Source organism: Rhagoletis pomonella, unplaced genomic scaffold (genome assembly GCF_013731165.1).
Source record: "Rhagoletis pomonella isolate Grant_MI unplaced genomic scaffold, Rhpom_1.0 Rhpom_scaffold_01768, whole genome shotgun sequence".
NCBI lineage: Eukaryota > Metazoa > Arthropoda > Insecta > Diptera > Tephritidae > Rhagoletis > Rhagoletis pomonella.
In genome coordinates, this window is record NW_023460321.1 from 28,659 (window position 1) to 38,722 (window position 10,064).

Here is a 10,064-nt window from a genome sequence, read left to right on the forward strand (position 1 = left end):
TTGCAATAAATATTTATTCCACGTTCAAAAATTAATATCTTTAAAAAAAACGCATTTTTGAAAATTTCATGCTCTTTAAGATCAGTTAGAGAGGTGTTGTATAAAAAAGTAAGCCAAAAATTTGTACAAGATTTTGCGTTTATGTTTTATTTAATTTAAAAATTCTGTAATTCGTTTTATTTTTCGCATTTTGTAAATATAGTTTTTATTCATTTTTATAGCTACAATAGTTTTTAAAATATATTGAAAAAACAAACTTCCAAAATTTTAGAAATTGTGAAATTTGGAACTTTCGAATTTTTTTTTTGTTATTGCTTTGGCAAAAATTTATATGATAAAATAAAAGTCCTGACCAAAATTCATCTAGACCAAAGGGGGTCAACTCCAACCATTGGTCGATTTGATATGGATTTACCCAATGTAGATTCGTATATATAAATACATAGGTATGTGCTTATACCTCTATGCATAAGTAAGTACACATACATACATATACATAAATATGTATGTGAATATGTGAGGAGTAAGTATGTAGCTTGAGAAGCTTAACTTATCGAATGTTGAATGTTGAATATTGAATGTCTTGCATTTGTTTTAAATTTAGAAAGTGCAACTGTAAACTATTTGTTACTATTTACACCACCCGCATGCACCTAGGAGTATCTTACTATGTACTATTTACTGTAGATTAGCAAAAATAACAGAAAAAAAATTGTTTAAAATAAATTTTAATTCAATGAAATGAACCACAGTGTACAACTATTAAAATAAATACATACATACATACATATGTATGTGAGTGTGGTAAATGGTATGTATGTTAACAGGCGCATCTGTATGTATTTATGGAATTAAAATAGTGTGGTAGTAACTACAGTAAGTATACCCTGCATGGAAAATCCTAACAAGTGAAACAAATTTCAGGTTCAGGACTAGTTCTTTATCACCGAAAACGAACCACTCCGATGGTAATTAGATTCTTGCCAGTTAAAAAGCAAACGAATTGTGGTATTTTTTACATAACTTGTTTAGTCTACTTTCTAAAACTGCATATCGCTAGCTAAGAGTAAAAAGTTGCTAAGTCCACTTTTTCTGAAAAATTATATTTTGTTGCAGGAAGCAGGACCAATTAAAAATAATTCGTTTCTTAAAATATCGGACTACCTAAGTACAAATCGCTAGCTTAGAGTGAAAAGTTGCCAAGTCCCAATTTAAAAATTGTATGGGACACAGTGTTCGGAGAAGCAAAAAATTAGAAGGGCTGTTACGATTATAATAAAAATGCATCATCGTAGTATTTTTGTTATGCTAAATCTGAATGTGCCATAAAATTTTTAGTTTGACAGTTGACAGCTGTCAAATCAACTGCTAATTTCTCTAAAAATAAGAAAACCTCTTTGAAAATACCACTTATTAGGATTTTAGGTACGAATTTTATGTCAAAATAAAATTTTGACAGTCGACAGCTGTCAAACGGACTGCCAATTTCCTTAAAAAATCAGAGAATCTTTTTGAAAACGTTACTGATAAGGTTTTTAAACATGCTCATCACGAATTTTACATCAAATTAAAGCTTTGAGAGTTGTCAGCTGTCAAATTGACTGTTAATTTTTCTGATAATAAGAATATGTTTTTTTAAATGCTACTGATAAGGTTTTTAGACACGCTAGTCACGAATTTTGCGTGAAATTAAAACTTTGAGATTTGACAGCTGTCGAATGAGCTGTCAATTTCTCTAAAAGTAAGGAGAATTTCTCAAGAAGTAAACGTACTACGTTTTAAGGCTCACTGATCTCGAGTTCTATATTACATTCAAACTTTTCCAGTTGAAATCTGTCAAATCAACTGTAATTTTTAGTTGAGTAACACAATATATTTGTTAAGCAAAATTATTGATTTATTATATTTGATCGAACATATTTAAAATAAATTTATGATCAAATTATGAATTAATAATATATTATAATGCTATATGTTCAGCCCAAACAATTTTTTAAGATTTTTTATATCAAATTGGTGATTTCCGAAACTAAAGTTTTCTCATTCAGGTTTGAATTTTTGTAAATGAGACAACAACCAGCAAAACTGTTAGTTTTTTACCAGCTAGTCTTAAAAAAACGCGAGTTTAATTGAATTTTCCATAGTTTAAACTTTTATATTTCAATTCCCAAAATTTTCGCGCTTTTTTTTGTATTGAGCTGATTTTTTTTTTGCTAAGTTTAAAGTAGTACAGCCGTTATTAGAGTACAACTCCACAATAATCTTTTTTTCGCATTTCAGGCTTTCAACTATACAAGTCAGCTATTGCTGAAAGCCTGAAAAGCGCGGAACGCCTGAAAAGCTTGTTTTGGAGTTGCACTATTAGACTTAAGAGAATGTATGGAATTCTTCATCTTTAATAAGAAATAGCCTTTTCTACCCTTTTTCAAAATCAATTTAAGGGAAACTTTACTTTACGGCAAATCGTTGTGTGCGTGGTGAGCGGAAGGGAGGGAGCGTGGCACCTCCCACACCCCATTTTAGAGAGGGCATGAACTGCCGTTTTCAAAAATTTAACTCCCAACTGCCGAGGCGCCATACAGGTCCATTGGGAGTTCTTACAAAAATGGGCAAAAATTAAAATTTTTACCTGCGTTTCTGCTTGTTTTGAGTAGATGAAGGCAATAACTTGAGCCTTTCCGTATCGCCGGACAAGAGTAGGGCCGCCAAATGTATTTAATATTTCTTGTGCATAAAAGTGAGGACCCCAGGCTCTATCTAGGGGCTTCCATTGAAAAAGTTCTTTCTTCGTAGGCGGCCTCTGGTCGAGCTTAAGGATTATAACCCTTACTAAAAAGAATTCTCCTTTCTGTGTTGTCGAAGGAATCGGGCGTAACACCTTTTTCACAGAACACCTTTCTTTTGTCAAGTATGATCCTCTGGCAACATGTACACGTGGTAAATAAACACGTAATAAGTAGCTTTGTAACCAGCAATTGATGGTATTTCAACATAGAATTAGTTAATGTTAAATTTATAAATGTACTTTTAAACAAAAGTGTATTCTTTTAGCAACGCGTGCATGTGATAAACATTAATTTCGGCCCGCCCATTCCGACGTAATATATGATATACGTATATATAGCCGTCAATTTAGATGGAGTTTAATCACCTAGTCACATTTTGTGTGAAGTTCTTTTGGTAGGAATGTTTTTCACCTCACACCCTTTTCTTAAAAATAGGAAAAAGAACTAGAATTTTTTTATTGTGTACTTTATAATTCCTATCGATTATAAGGTCGATAATTTATTTATACTCATCTTTAGGGCGCTGTGTTGACATTTTGCACATTTTTGTAAATTTTGTGTTTATTTACTTATATTTGGTGTATTATTGCATTAAATAAAAGCTGATAGATTTAACTAGAGTTTATTTATGGATATAGTTCCGATCTGTCGAGTATGCCTCAAAACTTCATTATCCTATATAGATCTGGAGACTCCTTTCGAGCAAAGCAATCCTGAGAGCTTCCACTTGGAGACTCATCAATCAAGCATGTTTACTACATATATGGATTGCTTCCGAACTTGTACGCAATTAGCAGCAGCTGATCGAGAGGAGGAAATGCCTCAAAGTATTTGTGAACAATGCGGGTTTGAATTAGAAGTTGCCTGGAACTTCATTAAGAAATCTGTATATGCAGATACCATTTTAAAAGGCAGCCTAGAAAGCAAAGAAAATGTAAGCATTGTGCTTCTTGGTGATTTTGAAGAATATGAAACAGAATTCGAAGTAGCAGATGAGGAAGTATTGTCATCAGTCAGCGATGATGTAAGAAGTTGCTGAATTTTTAAGTATAAAAGCTGTAATAAAACTTAAAACAGTTTCCTGGATAACCAAAAACATTAATTGCTTTTACAGAAAAATGTCGTAACAACTTTAAAAGAGGAGGAAGATGGAAATGACAATATAACCACGCAAGAAACGGAAAACCAAGGTAATGTGCAATGAAATGATTATATTAAGAACTTTCATATCAAGTTTTATGTATTGCATTAGCGTTGATGGTGCTTTGTTTACATTGTGGCTCTTATTTTAACCCGAAATTTGAGCATAGCCATAATACAAGCTCTCCTATTTTATCAATAAAACTAATCGAAGAGGACTCTTTGAATAGAAACTTGAATATCGATTATTCAGAAAATAATGAAAAGGATAATGAGTCTCTGAATGAAACGATAACAAATGAATCTGCACCATTAATAGAAGCCGAAAAGCATTCCATCTTGGAGTTAATGGACGTTGGCATAGATGGTGGAAATATAACCCATGAGAGTTTCGAAGAGGATGATGTTAATACAGAGAAAATCATCATCGATGATAATGAAATCGGTAAAAACAAAAACATTCAATACGCACTTTATGTTCAAACAAAGCTAATACTTATCTTCTCATAGATTTGAACTCTGCCTTCTACTGTTCAACTTGCCTTCAATCATTTGAAACTCGTCGAAAGCTATTGCTTCATTCTCGAACTCATAAAGCCTTTGATGGAAAAGCTTCTATTTGCAAAATTTGCCATCAAAAAGTAACTAAAGGAGAAACAATACGTCAACACATAAAAAACAATCATTCAAAGATTATACAGTGCAGTGAATGTGAATATCGATGTCAGGAAGTTAAAATGGAAGACCATGTGCGTCGAACTCACGACAATTCGATTACCTTTCCTTGTAACTTTTGCGGTCAGTTAGAATCTATTATGAACATGATTGATTTAAACAAAGATGATTTTTGCATTCTTCTTAGATAAAACGTTCTTCTCTCAGACCTTATTAAATACGCATCATAAGTACCACCAACGCAAAGAAGTTAGTGTCAAATCTGATGCCTGTCAAATATGTGGTAAGCGATTTTCCACACAACACTACCTGCGCTTGCATTGTGAAGTACATCGTAACGAGCGACAACTTCACCAATGTGACTATTGCGATAAAGTTTATGTCAGTAAAGTAGCTCTGGAAAATCACATCCGCCTTCATAAAGGCGATACAATAAATTGTGATCAATGCGGTGTGTATTAATTTCGAAGTAGATATTGCACATTAAAAACAATACGAAAAATTTCAGGGAAGCAATTTGTACGCCAATATGAATTAAATGTACACATGCGATTCCATACTCGGGATTATCCGTTTGAATGTGAAGTGTGCGGAAAAAAATTCGCTATAAAAGGGCACCTGCGCACACACATGTGGAGACACCAAGGATTGAAGCTACAATGTGAAGAATGTGGAAAGCTATTCACTTCAACAAAAGCATTGCAAGAACATTCTTTTGTACACAGCGAAATGCCTTTTCCGTGCAGTTATTGTGGCCGGGGATATCCCTCCAAGCAAAAGTATCCCAAATTCTGCTTTTGGAATATTGAGTTTATTAATTGTAAATAATTTATATGTTCACAGATTTAAAGTACACCTTAAATCGACGCATCTTATTGATCTAACAGAAGAGGAACTCCTTAAAGTTACAAAATTACAAACACCGAAACCTTTACATAGAAAAAAAACTTACTTTAGTACAAGCGGACAGTGTTATGAAAGAGATTGAAGTAAAGGATAGTGGTGGAGATGTGGCAAACGACATAGAGGAAATGTTGGTTAAACTTAATTGATACTTATGTTTGAGAATAAATAAATGTAATTGAAATCTAAACTTATTATAATGTTTTTTATGATTATATCTTATCTTATTATTAATGATTATATCTCTGTTACACGTCCCCGGTAAATGCTTTTTGTTTTTACTTTTACAATAAGCTGATCGATTTCCTCGACATCCGTCACTTTATGAACACCGCCGATATGGCGTCGCATCCTAAAAGTAATATGGCGAAACTTATCAAATAGAATATACATTGATACATGTTTATTCCAAACGTACTTTGATTTTTTTACAAATCCCTTGTCGCATATAGAGCATCGCAACGGTAAGCCTGTGTGCTCTTTACGATGCTGTAGCATTGTTGATTGATGAGCGTACTCTTTTCCACACAAGTTGCATTTATAACGATGACCTTCATGATGCCGGACGTGCTTATTCAAAACATGAACATACTTGAAACATTTATTGCATTTCGGACACTTGTATGGTAGTTCGCCAGAATGACTTCTTAGATGGATTTCAAGATCAACAGGCCGCGGATACTGCTTTGAACAAACTTTACATTTCAACGAAAGCCCAGTATGGCATTGTCTATGAAGCTTTAGACCGCCTTTGTAAAAGAAAGATTTTTCGCACTGGTCACATTTGAATTGGGGTTTCCGGTTTTCTTCATGAGTTTTAATATGGGTTTTGTATGCATTTTGAGTAAAAAATTTTCGCTGGCACTCGTTGCAACTTATAGACCTCTTTCTATTCGCCTGATGGGTCTGTTCGTGCCTCTTCATTCCAACTGCATCTTCAAAGGTAGACGCTGAACAACAAAGAAAACCGTATTTTTTTCACAAAACAATTACTTAAAAAAAGTGCGGAACACATCATTGAAACTTGAATAAATGTTATGCGTTAACATTTTCTTGTGCATTCACCACTTTTTCAAATCCAATATTATTCAAAACCAAACTAATCGGAGCTTTACCGAAATCTATAAGTAGTCCGTAAAGTACAAGCTCAAGGGCTTTAAAATAAATATATTTATTTATGGGCAGGAATTATTTATGCACAGTTTTTTTTTTATATGCAGAAACTATAAAATTGCAGAATTTATTATTTAAATTCTTTAGATCGCGCCTTTGGTTAACTAGAAACAATTTTGAAATTTCATAAAAAAAATATCCCTATAACGAAAGTACATAACTTTGTTTATCTAGCTAATGAAATGTATGTAGTTGTTGAGTAAAAGTGTTCGATTCTTTACCGATTTAGGAAAAATACGATAAATATATGATTATTTTAATACAAACTTACGGCATGCGTAACAAAGCATTATTTGTTCATTTTTTGGGGTGAAACCGAGATATATGTCGTTTGTATTGATTTCCCTTTAATGGTTTACTGCAGTATTCGCAAATAATCATAGAAGATGCTCCACATGCGTTGGTAGCACTTTGCTTACCTATTTCTGGAGCCATTCGTGATAATTCCTTTTCCGGATCATCGATGCTGTTGGGTTTATATTTGAGGCGTTCCTCTAAACATACATTCTTCTTGGAATTCTTTAAATGCCATAATTCTGTTTCTTCCATTTCCGTGAGTAAATAATTCTCCGAGTTGTTGTTGTTTGTGGACTGCCGATTTTCGGGGGAACTATTCAAAGTGTCTAAATCGTGAGCTTCTCTTTGTTCTTCAATTAAGTATTCAATAGCTAAATGCTTTCAATGCAGACAAATTTTTTTTTTTTCAAGATTAAAAATGTATTACATATTTCACATGCATACACACATATGTTCATATATATATATATATACCTCTTCATGTGATACTTGCTCAGATTCGCAACAATTGGAATCATCGTACTCTTGCATATTTATCCACTCGAAACGTTCTGATTGATGCTTACATCCAGTGTCATATCTACATAGCTCCTGATCAGACTTTTGTGCTTTTCTTATGAATCTGAATGCATTTATTAGCTCATGTACACAGTCCTTGCATAAGTAATGCATCTTCATTTGGGATTTTGGTGACGTCTTATTTACATCCAGTTGTGTACATAATTGAAAGCATTCCATTAACGTTAGTGGTTCATTGATGTCGTCCATCGGCATATACCAATCATAAAGCTCTTTAAACTGCTTTTTACATAAACACGCCCGACATATATTTGCCATAGCCAAACTCATTGCAGTTTTATAAACAAATTAAGATGAGATAATCCGATAACCCTTAGATACGGGAATCGATTTTTCTGTTGCAACTACCAATAATTACGAATCGATTTCTAATTTTAAGTGATGAAAAATGCTGAATTAGGTTTGTTCCACAAGCTAACCGAAGAAAACTCGGACTAGAAAAATTGGTGTAGTTTTGTGTAAAATTCGGCAAACATTTGTTTATCGCAGTACCTATATTCTCCAAAAAAATTGTCCGAGTAATGTTTGTGTTGAAAATAATTAAATGCAAATTTTGTAAATTTTTTATTTGCTGAGAGTTTTGTGCAATTTTCCTTGTTTTCGTACGATTCGAAAATTGGAAAACAATAAACCTCGGCCATTGCTTATTTTTTTTTTTATAAAAAATCAGAGATATTATTTTTATCGATTGGTATATTACAAACCGTAGTCCGGTTGCTTAATGTAATTAATGTAATTTTATTGGTTTTTTCAATAAATACAGCTATTTTGTATTAAAATTTAAAGATACCATCACGCTTGTTCTGCCAGTCGGACGATTTTAAAAATCTTTTTCGAGGATTTCTTAACAAAAAGTCAAAAATATTCCCACTAATTTGATGGATATGACGTAAATGATGTGTTTTTAAGAGCTTCAATTTAAAATATTTATTACGTTCGTTACAAATGTATTTTGCAAATCGCACCAATTGCTTTAAGGGCTTCGTCACACGGTCCGTATTTATTGACGTTATCCAAGTATCGCGCTATTTATTGACGGTGTAGCATGCAGTATTCATGGTTCGTGATCTATATCGCAAAATTTCTAAACATTTTGTAATCTGGATCGCGGATCGCAATACCGTCAACAAATATAGAACGTGTAGCACTTTCAAAACGCGATCCATACATTTCGTCAGTGCATCTTTTACTCTCATAATGCGAACATCGAGAACGTAATCGCTCTGCCTTCGCTCTCGGTGCTTAAAACCTTTCAAAAGAAATTCAAAAAATTTTAATTAACATTGGAAATTTTAAAATATATTTGGTTCATACCCCTCCATTTTTTTGTGTTCACACGAAGATTGATTACTATTTCACTTCCTTAATTTGATGACAAAATATGTAGAATACGAACTTGCATAGCCAAGTATGACTGCACTTTAAACATCTCGTTTACACACCACAAACATGTGTACATCCCTTATTTATGTGTGGTTGTTAAAAATATTACCCAAGAATTTTCAATGCGTCAAATAATTTTAATTCCTAATTCATTACTGCAAGCTCTCCCGCTTTCTCAGTAGAATGTTGGGTTACATTTCCATTCTTCCTTTTCCCTTTGAGCGATACAACGAAGTTTTCTATTTCGGGCAAATTAATCTTGTGCACGTTCTTAATATGTCGGCGTACTCTATTTTTTTTAAAGATGAAAATATGCATTTTTATCTTAAAGGTAAATTACTTTATAGGCTTACTTGTACATTTCGGGGAATTCTTTTTCACAAATTGAACATCTTAACGGCAACCCTGTATGTTCTAGACGGTGTCTTTGTAGTGTCCATTCATATGAATATTCCTTCCCGCAGTCCTCACACTTCCACTGTAGTCCCTCATGTAATTGTGAATGCTTTCGCAGTGTGGACATTTTTGTAAAGGCTTTTTCGCATTTATCGCATTTAAATGGCGTATCACCCGTGTGGCTTCGTAAATGCACTTCAAGATCAATAGAACGAACGTAACGCTTCTGACAATACTTGCACTGTATCGTTTGGCCTGCATGTTTCTGTTGGTGTACAAACAGATTACCTTTAAACAAAAACGATTGCCCACAATCGTTGCAATGAAATAACGGTTTTCGACTAGGGTCGTGCGTCTTCAAATGATTTTTGCGTGCCGTTTGCGTAAAGAATTTCTTACCGCACTCCCCACAAGCAAATTTTCGCTCTCTATTACTTTCGTGTATATGTTCATGTTGAATCAAAGTGCTGCGATGTCTGAAGGTTCGAGCTAAGTAAATACTTTTAAGTTGCTTGTTGCAAGATATTGTAAAAAATACCCACTAAGGTTATTAACAAATGTACTTACGACATGATTTGCAGAGAAAAACTTCAATACTTCGTGTACAAGAATGTCGCAAAAGTTTAGTTTTTCTTACTGTTTTTCCGCAAATATTGCAAAACACGAGTTCTTTAACTTTTTTTGTTTTGGAATCATTTATTTTTGCTTTCCGTTGGATCTTGAAATCAGCCT

General features: G+C 33.4%; 3 protein-coding genes across 4 annotated transcripts; 1 reads left to right on the plus strand and 2 right to left on the minus strand.

Annotated features, from left to right (window-relative positions):
- Positions 1-2,809: 2,809 nt before the first annotated feature.
- LOC118752715 (zinc finger protein 58-like) lies at positions 2,810-5,694 on the plus strand. 2 transcript variants are annotated; one of them, XM_036487599.1, is made up of 8 exons: positions 2,810-3,334; positions 3,470-3,810; positions 3,901-3,976; positions 4,039-4,371; positions 4,437-4,724; positions 4,789-5,052; positions 5,110-5,380; positions 5,445-5,694. In XM_036487599.1, the coding sequence occupies exons 2-8, from the start codon at positions 3,535-3,537 to the stop codon at positions 5,587-5,589; spliced, it is 1,653 nt and encodes a 550-aa protein (XP_036343492.1). In that variant the 5' UTR covers positions 2,810-3,334; positions 3,470-3,534; the 3' UTR covers positions 5,590-5,694. The 2 variants fall into 2 exon arrangements, with proteins under 2 accessions (XP_036343492.1, XP_036343491.1); XM_036487598.1 differs by having other exon boundaries at positions 2,810-3,810.
- An 11-nt stretch (positions 5,695-5,705) lies between these two features.
- Positions 5,706-8,041, minus strand: LOC118752716 (zinc finger protein 431-like). The gene is made up of 4 exons (XM_036487600.1): positions 7,449-8,041; positions 7,097-7,352; positions 5,923-6,454; positions 5,706-5,856 (listed from the first exon to the last, which is right to left on the minus strand). The coding sequence occupies exons 1-4, from the start codon at positions 7,821-7,823 to the stop codon at positions 5,742-5,744; spliced, it is 1,278 nt and encodes a 425-aa protein (XP_036343493.1). The 5' UTR covers positions 7,824-8,041; the 3' UTR covers positions 5,706-5,741.
- Positions 8,042-8,277: 236 nt separating this feature from the next.
- Positions 8,278-10,059, minus strand: LOC118752713 (zinc finger protein 2 homolog; the record flags this gene model as incomplete). The annotated part of the gene is made up of 4 exons (XM_036487596.1): positions 8,278-8,802; positions 8,868-9,225; positions 9,290-9,821; positions 9,900-10,059. Coding segments are annotated over 3 exons (837 nt in total), but the record flags the coding sequence as incomplete, so codon positions are not given.
- Positions 10,060-10,064: the final 5 nt, after the last annotated feature.

Excerpts from the sequence above, each read along its gene's own strand:
- LOC118752715 (XM_036487598.1), top strand. The coding sequence starts at position 3,415 with ATGGATATAGTTCCGATCTGTCGAGTATGCCTCAAAACTTCATTATCC. Across the intron at positions 3,811-3,900 it reads TGTCATCAGTCAGCGATGAT|AAAAATGTCGTAACAACTTT; the intron begins GTAAGAAGTTGC and ends TTGCTTTTACAG. Across the intron at positions 5,381-5,444 it reads GGATATCCCTCCAAGCAAAA|ATTTAAAGTACACCTTAAAT; the intron begins GTATCCCAAATT and ends ATATGTTCACAG.
- LOC118752716 (XM_036487600.1), bottom strand. The coding sequence starts at position 7,823 with ATGAGTTTGGCTATGGCAAATATATGTCGGGCGTGTTTATGTAAAAAG. Across the intron at positions 6,455-7,096 it reads ACGAATGGCTCCAGAAATAG|CGTCTACCTTTGAAGATGCA; the intron begins GTAAGCAAAGTG and ends TTTGTTGTTCAG. Across the intron at positions 5,857-5,922 it reads GGATTTGTAAAAAAATCAAA|GATGCGACGCCATATCGGCG; the intron begins GTACGTTTGGAA and ends TATTACTTTTAG.